Source organism: Benincasa hispida, chromosome 11 (genome assembly GCF_009727055.1).
Source record: "Benincasa hispida cultivar B227 chromosome 11, ASM972705v1, whole genome shotgun sequence".
In the NCBI taxonomy this organism is placed as follows: domain Eukaryota; kingdom Viridiplantae; phylum Streptophyta; class Magnoliopsida; order Cucurbitales; family Cucurbitaceae; genus Benincasa; species Benincasa hispida.
Window position 1 is genome coordinate 72,573,536 of NC_052359.1, and position 25,819 is coordinate 72,599,354.

At 28.6% G+C, this 25,819-nt stretch overlaps 1 protein-coding gene across 1 annotated transcript; it reads right to left on the reverse strand.

The window, feature by feature from the left end:
- Positions 1-14,509: 14,509 nt before the first annotated feature.
- Positions 14,510-16,434, reverse strand: LOC120090182 (transcription factor MYB54-like). Its single transcript, XM_039047708.1, has 3 exons — positions 15,903-16,434; positions 15,252-15,713; positions 14,510-15,156 (listed from the first exon to the last, which is right to left on the reverse strand). The coding sequence occupies exons 1-3, from the start codon at positions 16,270-16,272 to the stop codon at positions 14,945-14,947; spliced, it is 1,044 nt and encodes a 347-aa protein (XP_038903636.1). The 5' UTR covers positions 16,273-16,434; the 3' UTR covers positions 14,510-14,944.
- Positions 16,435-25,819: the final 9,385 nt, after the last annotated feature.

The following is a 25,819-nucleotide window of genomic DNA, read 5'->3' on the forward strand; positions in this document are numbered from 1 at the left end:
CAACACACGAACGCTCAAACACTACAAACTCTACACTGCACGATCATAGCGAACTCGAACACCGAGATCTCCAAGTCACGAACACTTCGAACACCATGAATGGCCTCCACAGAACCTCAACTGTGTCGAGTTGAATATGACACCACCAACAGGTTACCTTGGTATTCTCGATATGAGAATCCAGAGTGTGAGCTCTGTGTAGACTTGGATAGAGGCAGATACCGGAGGACAACAATCGTGTAATTAATTGAGCAACTGGGAGATGTCAAAGCCTATCGTATAGGATGATGCCCAATCATTTAAAAAAAGTTATACGATCGTCCAGCAAAAGCTATGTGATCGTTTAACTCATCGGCCAGCTGAGAGTCTATCATACAGAAACTCTCCACGATCATCTAGTCTCTCCAAGCTGTCGTTTAGTAAATCTTATTTACTTGAAAACTTTTCCGTGAGTAACTTCCGAGATTGGAATTCTCAAATCAACATTTTGCAAATCTTACTAAAATTAGGAAAATATTTTAGTTTTTCCTTTTATCTCATGGTTACCATGAAACCACCAATTGAAGGATCTCATATCTACGAGTTCAATGAGTGCATTCGGATCGCTTCGATCTCACCGTGATCGAAATATAACGTTATACATTCAACACATACAGTTATGCAAATAAATCTAATTATTGGCATATTCATAACAAGATAAATAACAAGGGAGAGAGTTCCATACCAGTTGAAGACAGTCTTCACAAATCGGAACTCCAACGTAGCGGAAAACCTCCACGCGATCTACCAACGCCCGACGGGAACATCGACTGCAGCAGCACGATCAACACGAACAGGAACGCCGCAATGCGAACACGAAAAGCCAAAGGGTGGGCTTTGGTGAATTTGGTAGAGGATGGAGGAAAAACTAGTCATGTAGGAGATAAGCAAGTGGAAGAGAAAACAATGCTATCGTATAGCAGAAGTGCTTATCGCATAGAGAAGCTACACGATCGTGTAGGAAATGCTGAATGATCGATTAGGAAAAGGTGTACGATCGTTTAGTTAAATCGTGAGGTGGACGATCATTTAAACGGAGAAGCAACTATCGTATAGGCTCTCGGGCGATCGTTTCATGAAATCTTTTGGGTGGAAGAATGAATATCGATTGCACGATCCAAAATGAAAATTTTTTTCAGTTTTAACTCATCAATTACCATAACTGATGCTACCTGCTACCCACGTCCGAACGTGGAAAAAAGGATTAATTATCATATAATTAGTCAATTAATTAATTAATAAATATGATCATATTATATTTATATCCTATAGTTTGATATCACATATCTACTATAGTATTTTCTCCTTTACTTGATATAAATCATATTTATATCTAATTTCCTCCAAAATAATGTATCTCATACATTTAGCCAATTATATCATATATAATTAACCAGTCCAATTATATCATATATAATTAACCAGTCCAATTATATCATATATAATTGAACTTCTTCTTGTAAATTTGAACATTTCAAATTAACCCAAATATTGATTCTCGACTTTTATCCAAGCTACCCAGAGGACCTAATGGACGTGTGGCTCAAAGCTCCAACGGTACGTGAATAGCTGACTAAACTCTTTAGCCATGAGATCCACCATCCGTTAACTGTCAGGCATTCCACTAAAGACCAATAGCTGAACTCTTCTTACTACAGATATATTTATGTGTCCATCGGATATAACCAATCATGAGTACGGTGACCCTTCACAGATGCTCGTCAGTATAGCTGGGCCAATTTACCTTTTTTCCCCTGTAGTTACATCTCACTTCTTAAGTACCAATGATTCCTCTAATGAACAATACAACATAGTCCAAATATGTGTGAACACCTCTCGGGCCAAGAGAAGATGTGTGGCACCACATCGTTCAAGCCCCGGAATCAGCCCTTAAAGAAGCCATCTATCTACTTACCTCTGCCTCGGGGAAGAAGTGAATTCCATCTTGTGTAACTGAGTTCCCAACTCTCAAATTAGACGAATCCCCAAAATGGTAGGTTTGAATCGGCGACCTGGCCACTCGCACGCATACAAATCAGAGGACCATCCTCAATGGCAGAAGTTCCCAACTCACTCAGGATTGAGGTCATGTTATCTATGGTCATCCTAGTGAAGTGAAGTCTCTGTCATCAACGGTGTTATATAACGAGACGCTAACACTTCGTGGTCAAGTCTTAAACAAACTCTTTATATAGGATACCCCCGCTCGCATGTCTCCAACACGAATGATCAGGATCAGACCATCTGTGACAAGTCACAACACTTGTGACCATTCCACAAAGGTCGCATCCGTAGAGTTACAAGGATAAGGTTTCCCTCCTTTATCCATATACTACAGACCATTTTGGTTATTACTCAAGACATAATCCACTTGTATGACACCACATACATGCTTGAGATACATACAAATAACCAGTGATTTTATGTTCATTGGTTTGTGGTAAAGCAAATTAAAACAATTAAACGAGCAAAATACAAGATGTGAAGTAAGTATCATATATGAACAACACAAGCGTTCATACATACTGTTTACAAACTACAGGACATGAGACTTTAGGGCATCAACCCCAACAATTAACCTCCCACTCAATTGGTTGTTAGAGAAAAAGAGATAATTATCTAATAATTAACATTATTATAAGTATAAATGATAACCAACTTACCATACTATATTTATAACCTTTAGATTTAATATTTCATCTCATGAAACATATAAACCATAACTCTTTTTCTATTTCATGGCACTTAATGTAAATCTCATTTACATTAACCCTACACTAGATGTATCTCATACATCATACCGATCATATCATATATAATCGAATTACCTCTCGTCAATTTAAACATTTCAAATCAACACCAAAAACTGATCCTCGGCTTGAATCTATTGAGCTACCAAGGGGACCTTATGGACCTGTAGCTCGAAGCTCCAACAGTACGTGAATAACTGACTAAAATCTTTAGTCACGAGATTCACCATCCGTTAACTGCCAAATACTCCAGTAAAGACCGACAGCTGAACTCTCCTTACTACAGATATATTATGTGTCCATCTTAACCAATCAACAGTGCAATAACCTTTCACATATCGCTCATAAGTACAGCTCGACCAATAACCGTTATGCCCCTATAGTTACATCTAACTCCTTAAGTACCACTGATCTCTCTAATGAACATAAGTCATAGTCCTACTATGACTGGATCCTCTCTTCCAAAGAGAAGCTATGGTCACTATGTTTAAGCCCTAGAATCAGCCCTTAAGAGAGCAATCTATCTACTTACCCCTGCTACGGGGAAGGAGTGAATTTCATCTTGTGTAATTGAGTTCTCAGCTCTCAAATCAGACTAGTCCTAAAAAAGGTAGGCATGTTAAGTTGGAAATCTGGCCACTCTCACCCATACTAATCAAAGGACCGCTCTCAAAGGTAGGAGTTCCCAAAATACTCAGGATTGAGGTCATGTCACCTATGGTCATTTAGGTGAGATGTAAGTCTTCAGTATCAACGACGTTATATACAAAGACGAATCATCTCGTGGTCCGATCTTATACAAACTCTTTGTATAGAACACCCTTGCTCGCATGTCTCCACATGAATGGTCAGGATCTACCATCTATAGTAGTTCACAACACTTGCAAACCTCTACAAAGCGGGTTGTATATCTTGAGCCATGTATACATTGCCTTGGTCTAAGCTAAAAAAAAAAAAAGAAGATTATTAGTGTCACCAGGATCAGGTATCCCACCTTAATCCTTTTACTATATACCTATTTAGGTTATCACTTAAGACATGATCCACTTGTATATCTCATATGCATGCTTAAGTTTACATACGATAACCATAGAGCTTTGTTTATTGGATATGAGTAAATGCTAGAATGAAATAACTTTTATTTTTTTCATAATAATGTGTATATTACAAACTACGAGACTCTGGAGAATTAGGACACCAATCCCAACACTATCAGTGATGGGGATAGCAATAGACACCGATAGATAGTGTCTATCACTGACATTGATAAAGGTCTATCAATATCTATCACCGATAGACAGTGGCATTTTATTTTTTTGGAAATATTTCTAATAATTTTACCATTTGAAATAATTGTCCTTTAATTTTTCTTTTTCTTTTTTTTTTGTAAAAAGTAATTTTAATTACAACTTTGTTGGGATGCACTTGGTGTAAAAGTAATTCTACAATTGCTAAATTGTCGTAAACTGATTTTTAAAATGATTTTTCTGACCAACTTTATCAGTTAGTTTTTTTATTTTTTTTATTTTTTTTATTTTTTTATTTTTTTATTTTTTGTATAACAGACCTTAATTTCTTTTGCAAAATACTTTTTTAACTTTCCAAAAATCACTTCAAAAGTTATTCCAAACATATCATATATCCTAAATCTTCTAGTTTGAATTTAATTATAGGGTTGACAAGAGAAATAGTAAATTTTAAAATTTCATTTAGAAAAATGGAAATAGCAAAACGAATTTATATAACAAAAATTACTAATTAGTAAATGGAAAAATACCCTAAAACAATAAAATTAAGTACAAACGAGAATGCAAAGATACACTGCTTCAAATACAACACGAATACCACAAACACACTTTACTTAAACAATCTACAACTAGAAATACACAGTATCTAAACATTTCAGAAGCAAAAATTAAAAATCATCCAATATGATCCTTAATGCTTCTAGCTATCTATAGAATGCGTATATGCGAAGGAAGATGACGACCAGACGATGAGGATCATTAGAAACATATGGATGTCTACAACGATAGACTTCCTCCAAGGTAAAAAAGAGCAAAGTTAATTGAATGAGTGAAGTTGTTGGCAAGTGAGTATTCAAAGGAATTGCAACTTCAGAACGACATGACTATTGGAAATATGACTGCATTTGACATAAAACCTGTTATAGGGAGTTTCATCGTTTTCATTCCATGTGACCATTTTGCTCATAAGATCTTGAAAGCCATCTTTAATCACTAACAGTCCTAAAACGTCATTGTTGAAAATGATGTTCAAAGTAGAAACAAAAGCATAAACATGTGTGCGAGCGAAAAAGATCGGCGACCTGGCGAGGGTGGTCATCAAAAGCTTGCCAAAATGATGGAATTCAAGAAAGGGTTGTTGAACCAACAATCCCAGATATGAGATTGAGAAGGAGAAAAAGAGATTTTGGGGGCGGCTAAGTGAAGAAGATGAGATTTAGGATTTTTTTGTTTTCTTATTTTAATAATAATGATGATGATGATGATGATGATGATAATATTATTATTAATATTAATAATAAAATGAACATAAAATACATACACACATATATATACATGCACATGTTTCAAACACTTAATGTTTAATTCCCATTTATATGTTTTTTTTTTAAGTACAACAAGTCATTTTTACGTGTTTCTATATGAAAAATTGTAAACATCGAAACTATGAAGAAAAAAAATCAAATTAATTTGATAACAATATGTACAAAATAATGGGAAAAAAAATTTAGATACAACTGTATTGTAACAAACATTTAAACAAATTGAAAGTTAGTTGGATAAAATCAAATTTCATAATAAAAGATAAATTCAAATATAAATTGGAGAGAAAAATCAGAAAGTTTTTGTTTTTTGTGATTAATTCAATAAGTAGTTAGATAAAGTCTAATTTGATAATAAAATATAAGTTCAAATATAATTTGGGGGAGAAAATCAGGAAGGGTGATTTAAGCTTCAACAATTACATTGTATTCATAACTCTATTTTCATTTAAGCTTCAACAATTACATTGTGTTTATAACTCCATCAACCACAAAACCTAAGAAAAAGTCTAACTCATTGGAGAGGCATAACAAAAACAACAAGATTGCAAAAGTGAATACTTATTTGTTTGTCAAAAAGACAAATTAATGATATAATGATATAATAAGATGATAATGAATAAAGGGTGATTAAACAAATACAAAAATGATCAAATTTAAATGAAATATACAGTTTGTTCGATGATAATATGTATAGAATATTAAGTAAAATCCTAATTAGGATAAAAAAAATTAATCCAAATTTAAAACAATAAAAAAATGAACAATATAATGCAAAATCTAAAGATATATTATAAATTAAAATCAAAATTGTGATAAACAAATTAAAGATGGATTAATTTTAAATATTTTCGGAAAGTGGTTAAATCAAATCAAATAGATAGCTAATTTGAACCAATTAGATGAAGAAAAATAAGGAAGAGATTGGTTTATTTTAAATCAATTCGTGAAATAGTTATCAAAATTTAACTTGAACATTAAAAATAAATTCAAACTCCAAAAGAGGACGAAAATTACGGAATGACACTCATTTTCAGTTTTGAAATTGGATATGTTAGATTATAATATGATTAATTTGGTTATTAATCAAGCTCTCTAATTACATTGTATTTATATCCAGGTTATTAATTAAGCCCTCAATTTACATTGTATTTATATCTTGATTATTAATAAAGCTCTATATATTTAATATTCTGGACATACCAACCAACTAAGGAAAAGTTAGGTATTATCAAAATGTCAGCTAAAATAGTGACTAAATATGAAATATGTATAATTGAATCCAATAACATATAGAAAACAATTTAAACCTTAAAAAATATGGAATATCTTGTTAATTTACTAAGAATATGTATAAAATAATGAAAAACAATTCAAACATTTGAATAAATTTAAAATTTGATTAAATTAAATGAAATTTGATAATATATGGATATTTAAAATAAAAATTTGGTAGAAAAATCTCGATATTTAATTTAAGTGCGATTAATTTGAAAAGTGATTAAGTAGAATCTAACTTAATAATAAAATCTGAATTGTTAACTATGTAAGGAAAATCGGGAATGACGGTTATTTTGAGGAAGGTGATTATTTTTAGTTTTTCAAATGAATCAAATAGAGGAAATGTGGAGAACTAAAGTATCTACAATTACCGTGTATACATAACTCCGTCATTGTTTATGATTCTACAGTTACCATATATTTGTAGCTTCATCAATAACAAAAACTACGAACTAGACAAGGGTAAAACTGAGATTTGAAAATTCGTGACCATGTGCATGTCATGTGAATTGCCATAAATCTTATTATTTACAAATTTTATTAATTTTCAAAATCAAACCCTAAAATCAGTCCTACGCTCCAATTCTCTTAGATTATAACATGTCATTTACTAAGAAGTTTAATTTGAAATGCTCAAATTATAAAGTTACCTCAACAGAGATGTATGGTCCACATTATGTGGGTAGATCCATTGGTAGAACGATGCGATTAGGCCAATGCTTGGGCTCTTTGGATAATTCAAAGTCCAAAACCATTCTTAAGCCCAATTAATGTATCTAGAGCCCACATATATATGCTTTCATGGGCTTAGGCCCACCAAAGTTTATAAGGTGAGAGAAATGAATCCATTCATCTCAATTTGTATGTTTTGCATTCTAAACTATATAGAAATTAAAATTGACTTTGATTTTAGTGGAAATTATCCCACTAAATCAAGCAAATTATATCTTTTATGAACTTGCATGCACAATATAAATACTTTGTTTGGGTAGCAATTTCGTTTTTAATTTTTGAAATTTATGGTTTTTTCTTCCCAAATTTTTAATTATGATTTTCACATTTCTTAAAAAAAGAAAGAAAGAATTTTTGTCTATTTTTTTTTAAAAAAATTAACCTTCAAATTTTGACATGATTTTTTAAAATATATAGTAGAAAGTTAATAAATAAAATACAAAAACTTGTGATTATAGTAGTGTTTATAAACTTCATTTTCAAAACTAAATGATTTTTTGGTTTTTAGAAAGTAGGCTTATTTTCTCATAATTTCTTGACAACAATTTTCCTTTTATGTACACAGATTTCTATCCAAAAAAAACAATAGATTTCACCCTTTGTAAGAAATGATTCAAAGGTTATAATGTTTTTTCTTAGAATAATATCACAAAAGAGAGTGACTTGATTGAAGTGAGAACAGAATACAATGATGAAATAATGAGAACAAAGATAATTTAGAGAGTCAAAGTAAAATGATTGCTAATTAAATATAGTCAAATCTTAATAATGGTGGGATTTGATATATTAAATAGGGTTTTTTTTTTTTTTTGGAAATTATGATATATTAAATAGTGTCAACACATTGATATATTAAATAGTTTATTAATGTGTTTAATTTCAAATTAGGCATTGAGTTAAAAAAGGGTAAATTTAGAAGACGATTTTGATAAGAAGGCAATAATATCTCTACCTATAATAAGAATGGATTTTAGATATTATTTTAAGAGTGATGTTTCTAAATAATTAAGAAAAAAGAAAAGACTTCGACCATCTATATCTATATTTTAAAACTTGTGTATTTTTATTTAAATACGAGTGTTCAATTTCTTTTCAAATAAAATCTCTGATAAAAAATGACATAAGTATAATAATTTTTTTCATTATTTGGAATGACTAAAATTATGAAGAAAATTGTAATAAAATTATAAAATCAACTATGATTCAGTTTGAAATTGTTGTAACTTTTTTTTTTGTAAAATAGATAAAATAAGTGTTTGTGAATTTTAAACTTAAACGTAAAAAGAATAATAAAATGAATAAAACAGAAATTTTAATACTTAATTATTAGATGTATGAAATTTTTTAAAGAGTTAATCTCAAATTCTAACTACCTAGAATTTAGAAACCAACGAAATTAAAAAAAATAAAAAAGAAGAAGAAATAAAAAAAAACAAAGTGATTTGTTTTAAATGATCTTATAATCAGTTTCATCAAACTAGTTAAACTCTTCACATTATCATTTTAAATTTTAAACTTCTCCAAAATCCATCACATTCAATGTAGTTCAAATCATAGAAAATGATGAGCCTCAAATTTTTATTTATTTATTTATTTATTTATTTTAAGGATAGAACATAGGCAAATCTCATGTGCAAATCAATTTCCATGGTTCATTCTCATAAATCCATCTAAAGATACAAATGTAGGTTGAAAAAAATCATCAGTTCACTATTTCCTCCCAATTTCTTATTATGATTTGCATCTTTATTGAATTCTTAGTCAAATTCCAAAAACAAAAGCAAGTTTTAAAAAGTTACTTTTTTTAGTTTTCAAATTTTGATTTGATTTTTTTAAACCATTAGTAAAAAGTAGATAACAAAAGAAAAAAATTGTGGGGGTGAAAGTAGTGACAATAGACTTAATTTTTACAAACAAAAACAAAAAATGAAAGGATTATCGAGGACTAAGCCCTTGTTTGGTAACCATTTGGTTTTTTGTTTTTGTTTTTGAAAATTAGCCTATATCATCCACGTTCTTTACCATGGTTTACATATTTCTTAAATACAATGATTGAATTCTTAGTCAAATATCAAAAACGAAAAACAACTTTTTTAAAGTTATTTTTTTTAATTCTCAGAATTTGGCTTAGTTTTTTAAACCATTGGTGAAAAAATAGATTAAAAACAAAAAGAAATTATGAAGTGGAAGTAGTGTTTATAGACTTAATTTTCAATAATAAAAACAAAAAACAAAATGCTTAACAAACATGATCTAAATTTTTTGTTTTTCAAATCTCAGATTTAGTTTTAATTTTAAATTACGTTTTAATTGAAATATTTTTTTTGGGAAAAGAAGTTAGATTAGCATATTTTACCAACCTAGATTTAATTTTACATTTTGTTATAGGTATCGTCCTATTGGTAGGTCATTTATGGCATGTAGTTTCTCTAACAATAATGGTCATTACTATTTTGAATCGTTTAGTGTCTTCTCCCTCTCCCCTCTTCAAAATGTAGACAATTTTTTCTCACATAAAACTTAAATTTGAATCTTGAAAAATGAAAAATTTTTGCAAGTAGAAATAAAAAAAAAAAAAAAAAAAAAAAAAAAAAAAAAAAAAAAAAACACTAATAGACAATGATAGACTTATATTATTTTCTATCACCAATAGTATCAATGATAGACTTCTATTAATTTTTATCAGTGATAAACACTGATAGATTTCTATTAGTTTCTGTCAATGATAGACTTCTATAATTTTCTATCACTAATAGACATTGATAGACTTCTATCATTTTCAATAACTAATAGACATTGATAGACTTCTATCAACATCTATATGTGATAAACATTGATAACAATATCACACACGCACTACTGTCCCATTACTATCGTAGTGTGCTATTGTTCGTGCGATACTTAGGTGTCTCACTTCACTCGCTTGCTTGCTAGTTACATAGCGATAGTATATAGTCATTTCCTTACTTCCAGCGTAACAATATAACTGATGATTGGTTTCATCCATCCTCGATCCTAATGAAATTGAGTATTCAGGGGCCATATCTATCACAAGTTATAATAAAAAATTTTACTATTTGTATAAATGTTTTTCCTTATTTTTTATTTTTGAAAATCCCCCTAAAATCATTGTCACGTCTAGAAAGAAAAGAGAGTTCTCAACGAGCTAAAACTATTATAACCAAAATCATTTTTATCCGAAATTGATTGGAACCACGTGCATCTATTTTTTTTAATTACATTTCTTTAATATTTTTTACTTGGAGTATTTTGGCCCATCTATTAAACTATTTTTAAAAATTTTGTTTATTTTGCATTTGGTTATTTATACAAACAAAAACCCAATTAGTTATTTTTCAAAATTACATGTAATTTCTTTTTTTTTAATTTGTAGGGTAAGAGATTCAAACCTCAAACGTAATAATTTAAATACTATACCAACTAAGCTAAATCACATTTAAATTTAGTCATCAAAATTTCATTTAAATATATGATACAAAAGAATCTTTAGCTCTTATAGGCCAACATTCTTGTTCTATAGGTCAAGTTCTAATCAACCCTTCAAGGGTGAAGGTTCATAAAATCCAACCCATAGAAATGACTTTAACATTAATGGGACAAGACACATCAATGTAAAGTTATAATCTCTTGATGATATTTTTGTACTTTGAAATGCATCATTGTTACCTTTTTTTCCCTTAAGCTCTAAAATACTTTCTAAAGAAAAACCATACAAAATAAATGTGCTTAAAATTGGTTTGAAATACTAATAGGAAAACATTTAAATGATCCATAAATTTAAATTTAGGTCATGTCCAATCTTTCCTAACATAAGTTATTTTTAATATCCTATATTGAGATTCAAGATATTGAAAGAACGATTTTTAATATTTTACTTAGTTGAGTTTTTTTTAGAAAATTAATTATTTGACTCACACTTTGGTAAATATAGTCCATTTAATAATAATTTTTGTTGTCCAATATATATAGGTAATTTGATAGGATACAATTTATTGAATTAAATTAATGATTTAATTAGAAATATTTATTTTCTACTCATAACTCTTAGATATATAATTGGCATAAAAATTAGGAGAAAAAAATATTTCTCTTGCCATTTCATATTAACTTAAGTGAATTTAAAATTTAAACTTTTAAATTTGTCAAATAAGTATAGAGAAATTAATAACTAGAAAATTTGCTAACAACAACAAATATTTAATTTCACCAATAAAATACTCAAAATCAAGCCTGAGATCACCCAACCTATCCACAAAGTCAGATATAAGTAAAAATACTTGAACCTATATCTAACTTAGTTAATAAAAATAATTTAATCAATATGAAGAGAACTACTACCAAGAATGTAAATATTAAATAATAAATATAATGAAAATTAAAAAAAAAAAAAAAATACTTAGGCTCCGTTTTACCTATTTTTGTGCAGCACAACCAAAATTTAAAAACATTATCGTCAACCCAAACTAATTAATCTAATCAAAATAATACGCAAAACTTGTTTTTTAAAAAATTTGTAAGTTGTAGACTCCATTTGTTATTTTTTTTAAAAAAAAAAAAAATTAAACCTATGAATACTACTTTAACTTGAGAATTTGTTTCTTTGTTATCTACTTTTTACCAATGATTTAAAAAACCAAACAAAAATTTGAGAACTAAAAAAAGTAGCTTTCAAAAATTATTTTTGTTTTAGGATTTTGGAATTCAACCATAGTACTTAAAAAAGATACAAATCATTGTAAGAAATGCGGATAAAATAGACTTAAATTTCAATAACAAAAATCAAAATCAAATGATTACCAAACGAGATCTTAATTTACCATTGTCATCTTTAAAAAATTAAAACTTAATAAAGTAGAGCACTAATTTCAACCTATATTCAAAAGTAAAATTTGTTTACCAAACCACATACACACACCGAGATTAAATTATACCGTAAATTTCTATTATGCTCCTATAATTAAAAAGTTCCATTTCCACCCTTAACTTTGATATTGTTTCAACAAAATATCTTTTCTATTAATATATATTATGAAAATTGACATGACTAAATTATGATTAAAATTATAGAGCATACATTATTTTAAAAAAATTAAATTATTTAAAAAAAAATTAAAATTATAATTAAAGGGCATACTTCAATGTTATTTAGAACTATATAAATCAAGATTAAGATAGATGTTATCCTTTATTTTCATAACAAAAAAATATGATTAAATCATTTATTTAATAATCAATTTTGACACATTAATTGTCATGTTAATTTACATGAATACTGTTGTAAAATGATGTCAAGAACGTCGTTCAATTTTGCACTTTAGTCATTTTGTGCCAATTTTGATCTTATTTAATTAAAAAAAATCTTTATGATACGATTTATTTAAATAAATTTCAAAGTTTGAGAGTAAAAATGAAATTTCCCAAAGTTTAGATGCATAAATGAAACTAGGATGTTTGCGGAGTGTGTTGGGTTAAGTTGAAGGACTTTTAAAACCTAAACAACTATTCAAGTTGTAAATTTCTTCAACCCAAATAACTATCATTAAAATATAAACTCAATCTAATTCAAACCATAAATTTTTAATTTATTTGAAGCCAACCCATCTCAAAAAAGTTGATAATCCAACTCAAACCATATTGATTGGATTAATCGATTCTTTTAGGTATCGGATTTTTCGACCACTCCTAGATGAAACTAACTCAATGTTCAGAGATATTTGTTAAGATATATCCCATTTTTTTTCCCAAGAAAAATGTTCAAACTCTCATCCCTACGTTTATCTATTATTTCCTTAGTTAAATAACATATAGAGGTCAATTAATTTAGCCATTTGACCTTTTAATGAGCATTGGTATATATATCTTACTTTCAAGGTCAAAATACCATTTTGGTATTGTATTTTGAGGTTTGTATTTCAAACCATATACTTTCAAATATCCAATTTTGCCTCTAAACTTTCAATAAATCTTATATTCAATACTTCAAGGTTAATTTTTATTGAAACTAGTCAAATAATACTAAGAATTTTCATAAAAATAAATTTAATATGTGAATATATGTTCAAAAAATTTATTCTGAAAAAGTTAATAGGTAAAAAAAAGTTTTTTTAAAAATAAAATCAATATTAAATTAATAAGCAAAACTAAATTTAAGATTTATCGAAAGTAAATTAACTAAAATAAATAATAGTTTTAAATAACAAAACGGCTGGAAATTAAATATAATAAAATGTTATTATCATCTATCAATAATCGACTGTAACATTTTACTATATTTATAAATAAGTTGGCTCATTTTCTTACATTTAAAAAACATCTCATATTTTTTAAGTTATTTTTAACTGTGAGGTGGAGAGTAGAGCCCACAAATAGAGAAATTAACCATCATATGTCAGGTAGGGCTACAATAATTTCAAATGGATTCATTAAATATGGTATGTGGTAGAGGAAGAACTTGGTTTCAACATTAATTGCACAAACATACATGTAGAAGCACTTCTTCTACAATATAACTCTAAAACCACTTAACCTGGTCAAACTTACCATTACCTAACACCCAAAAACAAATTTAAAACAACCCATCTGAGGATAATCAGTCAATATACTTTCAAATTTGTAATTATTTAGTTTAAATTTTTAGTAAACAACAATTTAATTTCACCTCATTTAATAATTATTTCGTTTTTAATTTTTAGTTTTTTAAAATTAAGTCTATTTACTCATCATTTCTTACAATGATTTGCATTATAATAATTGAATTTTTAGCCAAATTCTAAAAATATGTTTTTAAAAGCTACCTTTTTTGTTTTCAAATTTTGATTTGGTTTTTTGAGCTATTGGTAAAATATAGATAACAAATGAATAAATTTGGATGTGGAAGTTTTTTACGACGGTAACAATTTTATCTATACTGTAAAAAAAAAAATTCAAAATTATGCAACAATAATGATTTTATCCTTTATAGTTTTTATAAATATATTTGTTCTCCTAATCGATTCATTGATATGCATTCATAAGAAATTCCATTAAATCTTAATTATAGTCTAATTCATAAGTTAAATTGTTACGAATTTGAAAGTGACAAAAACTAAATCATTATAAACTAAAGTCTAAGGACTAAATTGTTATTATCAGGAAAATTTAGGAATGAAAAAAATATTTTTTTTCCAATGACCCCACCAGAAAAAACTCCAAAATTCTTAATTTTTTTCCCTTAATATCTTTTTGGCATTTGCCTCTCAGCAGTAGAATACAAACACACCCCCACCACCAACAGCTTCTCCCTTTGACAAGTCCTTTCTTTCCACCTAGTTTTTCTGACCCCAAACAAAAAAAATATAAAAAACCACTGTTCTTTCTGAGTTTTTCTTTTCTCTCTCTCTCTCCTCCATTACTCACTGTACACATTATAGAGAGAGAAAAAAATGGGGTTTGTTTTTGTTTACATTTAGACAACTCTGCTTTTTATAAAGGAAAGATAGGGAGAGAAAAAAAAAAGGGTTTGTTGTGAATGTTTGAGGAGCAGGGAGATTATAGTAAATTGATGGTTTTTATTTTAAGAAGCTCCAACTCCAAGGAAATCAATGAACTGCATTTTCATATTATGTTGCCCATTCCCATTGTTACTATTTTCCCAGCCTGATGCTAAGCATAGGTTTGTTGAGATCACTGACTCGGCCGAGTTCGACTCCGAGTTCCCCGATTGATCCGCCCGATACCGAAGCCTCCCCGTGCTGCCCCCTGTCACTCCTTTCCTGCTACACCATCCTATAACCCCACCAATAAAAACTCTTAATCAGAATAATTAACAACTTGAGAATAGCTCAACTGGTTAAAGTATTATATTTGTCAGACGAACTTACTGGGAGTGAGGTGGAGACCGAAAGCCGAGGAGAAGTAAAGAGAGGATGCGTTGGAGAGAGAAAGATGGGTGGCGGTGGCGGTGGATGCGGAGGCGGAAGCGGAAGCGGCCGGCTCATCTATCGTACTAGAGATGGTGGATTCACTGGACACGTTATTTTTTGGAACGGTTTTAATGTCGAGCTTTTCGTCGACATTATGACGAGGAGGAGGAAGAGGAGGAGGTTTTCTTGTGGATCTTCGGTAAAGATTGGAGTATTGTCTATGTTTTCTAGCCATAATCACGTGCCAATGATTCTTTACAGCATTATCAGTTCTACCAGGAAACAAACGAGCAATCATGGCCCATTTGTTTCCATATAATCTATGTGCTGTTAAAAGTCTCTCTTCTTCTTCTTCATTGAATGCCTTCCTGTTTATCTTTGGATCCAATTGATTAAACCATCTCAATCTACAACTTTTCCCTTCACCAACCCAAAAAAACCAGTGTTAAGAGAAAAAAAAAAAAAAACTCATTCATAACCGTTTCGATTTTAGTTTTTGGTTTTTGAAAATCGTGCTCACGATTTCTTTATAATAGTTCAAAAAAGCATATGAATTCATGACCCAAAAAACAGATAACAAAACATAAAAACTTATGAGTGAAAGTATACCTGATCTGCCAGGGAGATTCTCAGCAATCAGGTTCCAATTTTGGGGGCCATACTGAGCGACGAGTTCTTTAAGCTTAGTATCTTCCGCGGGTCTCCAATGACCTCTAGCACAAAGCTTCATGTGACGGCGACCACCGTTATTTTTGGGACCACCACCACCATGATAAGTAACAAGGACGTTTCCATCGTCGTCGTTATCATCTCCTTCTTCTTTCTCTGGATTTTGATGATCCCCTTTACCAATCTCCCACGACGTCGGGAAGGGATGATCGTCGCTCGATGGCGGAGGAGGAGGAGGGGGGGGCATCAAGGCAACATTTTGAAGCATAGGATGAGTTTGAAGGGCATGATTGAAGCAATGAAGGTTCATATTATAGAACCAAAAAAGAGGAAGAGAGAAATTAGAGAGAGTTGGATGAAGAAGGAGAGAAAAGGGAGAGGTAAAATATAAGTGTTTATAAAGGGAATGATGAAGGAAAAAAAAGAAAAAGAAAAAGAAGCACTCGTGTAAGTTGAAATAATATGGCGTATGAAAGAGAGAGAGAAAAAAGAGGGGATGGGAAATCGAGAAGCACTCGTGTGGGAAGTGCTTTTTTACGTTTGTATTGGGTATTGGTATTTGAGTTTAGGGTTTGGGGGAAAAAAGAAACTGACTCTTTGTCTCTTTCCAAAACGTTAACCTTTTTTATTTTTTGAATTTTTATAAAATCAATGCTAATTTTTATTTTTATTTTTATTTTTATATATACCGAAATAAAATCCCACCTCTCTAACTATCACTCTAAGCCACTCACTTTTTTGTGCTCAACAGAACCAACGAGGTGAATCAATGCGTCCTCCATTTTTGACTTTTTTTTAATCACTTTTTTGCTTTTTAATTTTATATTATTCATAAATATACTTTTTATTTTTTATTTTTTGTCTCAATTCTATAGAAATAGTACGAGAAAATATAGATGTTTGATGGATATTTTTTAAAAAGTAAGTTAACAAATAAATCATTTTATATTTTATTTATTGGTTGAAATGTTTATTCCTTATATTATATTCATATTAATGATATTTTGTAGGCTTTCTTTATGTTTTAATGATTTTTTTTAATATAATAAGAATGTTAATCCACTTTTTATGTCAATGTTAAATCTATGAACATGTAGAAATATGTATGGAAATGTTGAGTGTAGATGAAAATTTATTACCATGACTATAGCTTTATCTCTTGCGTTTTTAAAAATAGATTTTTTTTTTTTATGTAGGAAAAATTGTAGAAATCCATTTTAAAATATAGAGGTTGTTACGATCACGATCTTAAATTTTCAATTTGATTAATCAACCTTTTGCACATTCACAATTGTCATAAACTAAACTTTAAAAAATTTTAGAATGTACAAACAACTCTTGAGTTATTGTTAGCCATTCACTCTTTCAATTGAATGCTTAAACTATATGTTTACTTTTGTCAAATTATAAATTTTGTCCTGAACTTTGAGATTTTGAAGTTTATGTTTATTTAGTCTTTGAACTTTTGATCTTATGCATTTAGAATTTTAAAATTTTAATAGGGATTTTTATATAAAAAGCCTAAAAAATAGGCACATTTTACGTTAATGTCTTAAACATTTCATTTTTTACAAAAAAAAAAAAAAAAAAAAATACTTATTGGTTCCCTATTTTCACTAATATCAATGGTTATTTATAATTTAGCCCTCACCTACGTGTATATATATATATATTTTATTTATTTATTTTTCTCTCTTCCCCATGTATATATTATCTCTTCCTAATAATATATTTTATATATTCTCTCCCTCATAATATTCACACCAGTTTCTTCATCTTCCCTCTTTTTTTTCCTTCCCCCTCCCTCTCTTTTCTCCTTCCGGCAGTGTAAGTTGCAGGTGATAGACGATGGCGTGGGGCGAATTGATGGCTCAGCACGAGACGAACGAACGATTTGGGACGAATCAATGGCGCAACGGCGTGGGGCGAATCAACGGTGATGGGTTGTGAGTAGATTCAGTTGATGGCACAGTGGGGCAAGCAAATCCGGTCGATGACAACGAGCAGAGAGATCTGTGGCGACCATGGCTGAAGAAGAGAAGAGATGAAGATGGAGGGTTATGTATTATAACCCCCATATGAAGATGGACTTTATTTTTTCCTTTTTTTATATATACTATGATATATATGTATTTTTTTAGCTTTTGTAGGAAATTTGATATATACTGTGGTATATATATTCGTTTATTTGATATAAACGAATGTTTTTCTTTTTATTTAAACTTATTGTACTATGATATATAAATACGGTGGTGTAAATGAAATTTATGAAGATTTATATACTATGGTATATTTCATATATTGGTTTATACTGTAATTTATGTCAAGCATTGAGTCAATCTCTAATTTATAAACTGTAATATATTTCAATATGAATATTTTCAAATACCTAACAAAATATTCTAAGGTATATTTAAAATAATCATGAATCCGTCAAAATATTCTAAAGTATATTTAAAATAACCATTAATCGGTAAAAAAAAAAAAAAAAAAAAAAAAAAAAAAAAAAAACCAACCAGTTGATATGTGAAAACCAATATTGTAAGGTCAGTAAGTTGTCCCATGAGATTAGTAGAAAAGTGCGCATAAGCTACCAGACATTCATGAATATAAAAGAAAATTGTCTAATACAAGTTTAAACTTTCAATCTTATGTCAAGTAGATTAATAAATTTTAAAAAATATCAAGTATGTCAAGAATATATTAAATAATAAAAACAAACTTTAAAATTGAAGTTCTACCTATTAAACAATTTTCAAAGTTAAAAAACATATTGAATACAAGATTGAACATTTTGGAACCTATTAGACAATATTAAAAGTTCTGAGACTAAGTTTGCACAAGTTTAAAAAACCTTGAGACAAAAATTATATATAATTTAACTCTTATTTTTTAAAAGGGTTTCTAATATATATTTTAATTTGACGATTTGAATTAAGAATGGGTAAATCTATAAAAAAATAAATAAATAAATAAAAATAAGCATTAAAAAAATAGTTGAATGGGGTTGTTTTACTAGAGAAGATTTATAAACCTAATAATAATTTATTTATTATTTACTTAAGAAACGCCATTTTTCTTTTAAGTTGAACCACATATATGGATGAATTTTCGTTTTAATTTTTCTTTTTTGAGAAAGATGAAGTAGTAATTATGGATGTAGAGGTGTGCCTCATCATATCCCAAGTCTCATTTCATTAAAAATGAACAATCATTACAGAAGAAGCTGTGGATAGCCAAAAACAAATAAAGAGAGTAGCTGGAGGAAAGCCAAAGGGAAGGGGAGATGATTACATAAGAGCAGTGAGATTAAACCTGTAACTTGAGCAGAGCCTAAACCTGTGTGACCAGCTTCCACCTAAAGAAAGAATACTTTCCCAAAAATTAATGATACTTGAATCTTTATTACTGAAGATTCTACTATTCATTTCAATCCATAAGGACCAACAAATAGCAACTGAGGAATTGAAAATTGTGATGTTCTTATGAGAATTCATATTTAAACAACAAAGATTTTCACAAAGGACCAACAAATAGCAATCCACGAGTTGAAAATGATGGTGTTCCATGGGATGGAAATTTGAACATCATCTAATATTTTAGTCGATGATTGAGCTATATTGAGATTCACATTCCAAAATTATTTAGATAACCTAAATTGAAATTACTCGTAACTTTTTATTATTATTGTAAGATAAGTAAAGGTAGATTCTCAAATATTTTGTTTTGAAACATAATATTGTTGTCTTTTTATTTGACTTTTATAATGTTTTACATAACTTGTGTGATATAAAATATTTAGGAAAAAAAACATCTTTTTAGTTCTTATGTTTTGAGTCTAGTTCCTATTTAGTTCATAGGTTTCAAAATGTTACACATTTAATCCTTAACTTTTGAGTTTAGTTTCAATTTAGTTTCTAAATTTTAAAATGTTACAATTTTACCTTTGACTTTTGTGTTTTGCTTCAATTTGGTCCCTATGTTTTAAAATTTACACTTTTAACCTTGAGTATTCACTAAATCCTCATTTTCCGTCTTTAGCATTAATTTATGTTAATAAATTAAAGTCATTAAAAGAATTATAATTAATTAAGTTTCACTATTTTTTATCACTTTTAAAATTAAATTCAAATTTTTACTTTATAATTAATTGTAATTAATTAATAGAAATTGATGTCAATAATTGAAAGGGAGTATTTAATGAAAAATTGATTTTAAGAATGAAAAATATTGAAATCTAAGAACTAAATTGAAACAAAACTTAAATTTAAAGGGTAAAACTATAACAATTTGATACTTAGAGACTAAATTAAAACAAACCTCAAAATTTAAAGACCAAATGAGTAACATTTGAAAATCTATGAATGAAATAGAAACTATATCCAAAATTTAGAGACCAAAAAGTTCTTTTTTCCAAATATATATATATATATATATACTATAAAACCATGAGTTTTTTGGTAGCGCAAAAATGAAAATCATGAACTTTTAGTTTTAAGAACCAATTATCAAATATTTATAAAAAGAACATGTTTAAAAAGAAACAAGAAGTGGTGGTCTTGGTAAAAATGTAAAAAAGTAAATTCACGTGAGGTGAAATTAATATTTTATTAATTTAGAATATCTTTTTTAAAGAACAATTAACTTTTTTTTTACTTTTAAGATAACTCAGTTGAATAAAAAGAACACGTGACTTAAAAATAATAATGATATTAAGACAGCTCTCTTTAATTGATTGACCAAATTGTACCATCTCTTACACACATTTATATGTATTGGTAACTTTCTTTCTTTATTATCACTGCCAACCTATTTCTTAAATTAGGATTTAATTTCTTACACACAAGATTTATTTCTTTCAACCTTAATTTTCCCTTTGGTAAATTGGACTTTTGACTTGGATAAGGAATAAAAGTTATTTAAATCTCATTTGTAATATTCTCGTTTCTTGATTATGGTTCATTATTTTTTTCTTTTTCAACGAGTAATAAAAACTATTTTTTATATCTATTCTTTGTTTCGTATTCTTACTTTTTTTTATGATAAAAAGAAATAATGGATAATTATTTATTGTTTCTAGTTCTTAATTTCAAAAGTAACCCTACGTTTTGTAGGGCTCTTGAAATCATTTAATTTTTTTTTTAAGTATAATAAGTGAGATATATATAGAGAGATTTAAGTTTATAATCTTAAGAAAAGAAGTAAATGTCATTACCAATGAAATCATGTTTATATATTTTTAATTATATATAATCACCAAAAAAGATTTAGAACTTTTAAAATTTTGAAAAAGTTATTTTGATTGATTGAGAATACTTTTCACTATTTTAAAAGTCATTTCAAATTTTGAAATCCACACTTTTGTAATATGTGATTCAAACATTGAACATTTTGATGTATGCGGCTAATTTTATTAAATTATTATAACTCCAGTGGTAATAAATTTTTTTAAATTATATATATATATATTATTAAAATCCAACATATTTTGTTAAAATTGAACATAACTTTAATATTTTATATAGTTTCAACATGAGATACATTCAAACCTACAACATTTGAAAGAAAGTTACTAATATTGTATTTGTACTCATAATATGTATATTAAAAAACAAGAGAGAAAAAAAAAAAGCCACCATGCTTTAATTATTTTTCGAAAGTACACTATAGTGGGATAGTGTATAAAGTATGAATTAGATTAATTTTCCCTTTTTTTTGTGTTGGTATTGATGTGTTTGGGGAAGGGGACATTGATGTTTCCATTGTAGAGGTGAAAGATGTCCTATGTCCGATGCATGCACATGATAGTCTTATATGTTTTTATAAGACTTGGCAGTTGTTGTAACACACATATTATTTTACTTCATTTATGGTGACATCCCCCATCTTTTTTCCATGGTTTAGGGCAACTTTTTCTTCCTTTCCTTCATTAAACTATTTGAGGTTAAGGAGACTATCATGTTCCCGACAAAGAAATCATTCGATTATAATATATATGATCATGTCATTCTTATTATAATGCTGAGTTCAGAGAGATGTATGAATGAACCGATATCACATTCGAATGAGAGAGATCATAAAGATATAAAATGATGGTTAAGAAAAACTTCAAAGAATTGAAAGTTACTACTTATACCAACAATGTGTATCTTCTTTTCAGTGACTCAATTATAGAAACTCCAAAATTAAGCGTGTTTATAGCTTGGAGCAATCCTATATTAAGTGACTTTTTATTGAGAACTTTTCCAGAAAATGTGTGAATGGGGACAAAACATGTTAAATGCCAAGTCACAGAAGAATGTTGGGATCAAACTTTACACTTACAATTGTTTAAATTTATTTTTAAAAATGTTCTTTCTCTTATGAATAAATTTGTTCTTTCTTTTGTTTGTAATATGAAACAAAAGGTGAAAATTCGAACCTATGAACCATCAAAATTTGGTAAATAAATTAAATCTCATCTTTTGATAAGATTTTTTGTAAAAAAAAATTTCCATGTCAACATAAATTTAGTGATTGATTTTAAATATATCAAAATGAGCCAAATTATTTACAAATATAACAAAATATCGTTGTTTATCGTTAATAGACAGTGAAATTTTACTATATTTAAAAAAAAATTTAGTAGTTTTACCATTTAAAACAATTATTCTAAATTTAGCTTATACTTATTAATAAATTTTAGTTTGGTTCTTTTCTTTTCTTTTTTTCTTAAGAAAAAAATATATTATTCAAACCTGGACCAAATTAAAATTTAATTTTCATACTGCTATTTTTTTAAAAAAATAAGAAAAAATAAGAAAAAAAAGCTAAAAACTTCAATTACATGTATAGAGGCACAAATCAATAATCATAAATGTTTGAAAAAAAATCGTTGTCAAAACAATCCAAAAAAAGCACTCAAAACATGTGATATCAAATACCTTTAAAACAAATAAAACTTCTTTTTGTTGTGAAATTGAGGAGCACAATGGATATGGAGAAAATATATTAAAATAAACTATAAATATAATAATAAAATAAATTAACTAAAATTATGAAAATTTAATAATATGAAAATTTAGTGGAAATTTGATGTGGATTTCTCACAAATGTGTGTGATTTTAAGATATACCAAATGCCAATATTTATAAACAAAATGGCAAGTAGGATGTGGTCTTACATGAACACCAAATATGAATAACTACAAGGCACATGGACAACATGAAGATTGACACATGGCTTTTAAGACACTAAGCAATAGACATCTATTTATTTTTATAATATTTACAATACTCCCCCTTGGATGACTATATATATATATATGAAATATGCATCGTTAAAATCTTACCAGGAAAAATTCAATCGGAAAAAAACCCTAGTGAAGGAAAAATAGTACATATGTCATATAATATATACTCTCAAAGGAATACAATATATTTACTCCCCTTCATGAAAACATCATTTAAGATCTCCGAGTTGTCGTATTCCAATTTTGTGCACCAATTTTTCAAAAGTTACAGTTCGGAATGATTTTGTAAATAAGTCTGTCAGGTCGTCATTCGAACAAATTTGTTGTACAATGATGTCGTCATTTTCTTCAAGATCATGAGTGTAGAAAAAGCTTCGGTGAAATATAATTTGTTCTATCTCCTTTAATATAGCATTCTAATTTGGGTTATGCAAGTTGTGTTGTCTTCGTATAATATTGTTAGAAGATTTTTATTAGAAAGACAAGCCACATGTTTCACGAATGTGCTGAGCCATTGATCTTAGCCATACACATTCTTGACTAGCCTCGTGAATTGCAAGAATTTCAACATGATTTGAGGAAGTGGTCATTATGGTCTGATTCACCGATCGCCATGATATAGCAGTTCCTCCACATGTGAACAGATAATCTATTTGAAATCTAGCTTTATATGTATCAAATAAATATCCAGAATCTACATAATCAATTAGGTCAAAATTTGATTTATTTGAATAAAACAAACTCATATCGATTGTTCCTCAGAGATAACAGATTATATGCTTAATTCTATTCTAGTGTCTTTTTGTAGGAGAAGAACTATATCTAACTAATAAATTTACTGAAAATGCAATATCTGGACTTGTACTAATAGCAAGATACATAAATGCACCAATTGCACTAAGATATGATACTTCAGGACCAATAAGTTCTTCATTATCGTCTCGAGGTCGAAATATATCTTTCTTTATATCCAATAATGGATTTCCATTGGAATATTGAATGGATGTGCTTTGTCCATATAAAATATTTTCAAAATTTTTCCTACATAAGTTGACTGGTGAATAAATATTCCATCTGCTAAATACTCAATTTACAAAGCAAGGCAAAAAAAAAAAAAAAATTTCCGAGATATTTCATCTTAATTTTTTTAAAGATATTCTATTGCCTTTGAAAGCTCTTTAGGAGTTCCAATTATATTCAAGTCATCAACATATATAGTTATAGCAAATCCTGATTATGATTTCTTTATAAAAACACACATGTATATTGGATTATTTTGATATCCTTCTTTCACTAAATATCTACTCAGCCGATTGTACCACATCTGTTCTAATTGTTTCAATCCATATAGTGATCTCTGTAACTTTATTGAATACAATTCTCGGAAATTTGATATATATGTTTTAGGTACCTTAAATCCTTCTTGGATTCTCATATAAATATCATTATCAAGAGATCCATATAAATATGTTGTGACTACATCCACAAGATGCATATCCAGACTTTCATACACAGTCAGACCAATTAAATATCTTAATGTAATTTCATCCGCCACTGAAGAATATGTCTTATCATAATCAATACCAGGTTTTTATGAAAAACCTTACGCAACTAATCTTGTTTTGTATCTTGTGACATCATCTTTTCATTTCTTTTTCTCACAAATACCCATAGATTTGGCACCTTCTGGTATTTGGACTATTGGTCCGAAAAACATGTTGTTTTAAAAGTGAATTTAATTTTGTCACGATTGTTTTATTCCACGGAAGCCAATCTTTTCTATATCGACATTCTTCAATATATTTTAATGCAAGATCATCATTTTCAGATATAATATCAAGAGCAACATTATACTAAAAAATGTTGTTAATAAGTATAGTAGTTTGATTCCATCTTTTCTTTGTCATAACATAGTTTATTGAAAGCTCATTATTATCTTTAGGTATTTCACCTTCCTCACTAGTCATATCGAGGATTTTTTCATGGGTATTTACATCCTCAACCAAGTTTTTTTTAGTATTAATTATTTTTCATTTTCAAGGATTTTTATCTTTGGAACTCATTGGTCTACTACGCTTCTGGCATGTTTCAGACTTATTAGTGACAACTTCTTGTGTTGGATATCAATTTTTTATGGAACATTTGCAGCTGGTATTTGTGACTTAGTTACTTTCTTTGCATCTATTAATGCATATAGTAATTGATTTGCTATATTTTGTAAATGAATTATTGTCTGAACTTCAAGTTTATATTGATCTGTACGGGGATCTAAATGAGATATTCCCCCTCCCCCTCCCCTCTTAATGTTGGAAAATTTGTCTCATTAAAATGACAATCAGTAAATCATACAATAAATATATCACTCGTCGGAGGTTCAAGATATTTAATAATTGGTGGGGAATCATATCGAACATATATTCCTAACCTCATTTGAGGACGTATCTTAGTGCATTATGGTAGAGCAATTTGGAACATATATTGTACATCCAAAAATTCTCATATGGAAAATATTTGGCTCATGACCATAAACTAATTGTAATGAGGAGTACTTATGATAAGCTATTGGCCTAATACGTACAAGTGATGCTGCATTCAAAATAGCACGTCCCTATACAGATAAAGGAAA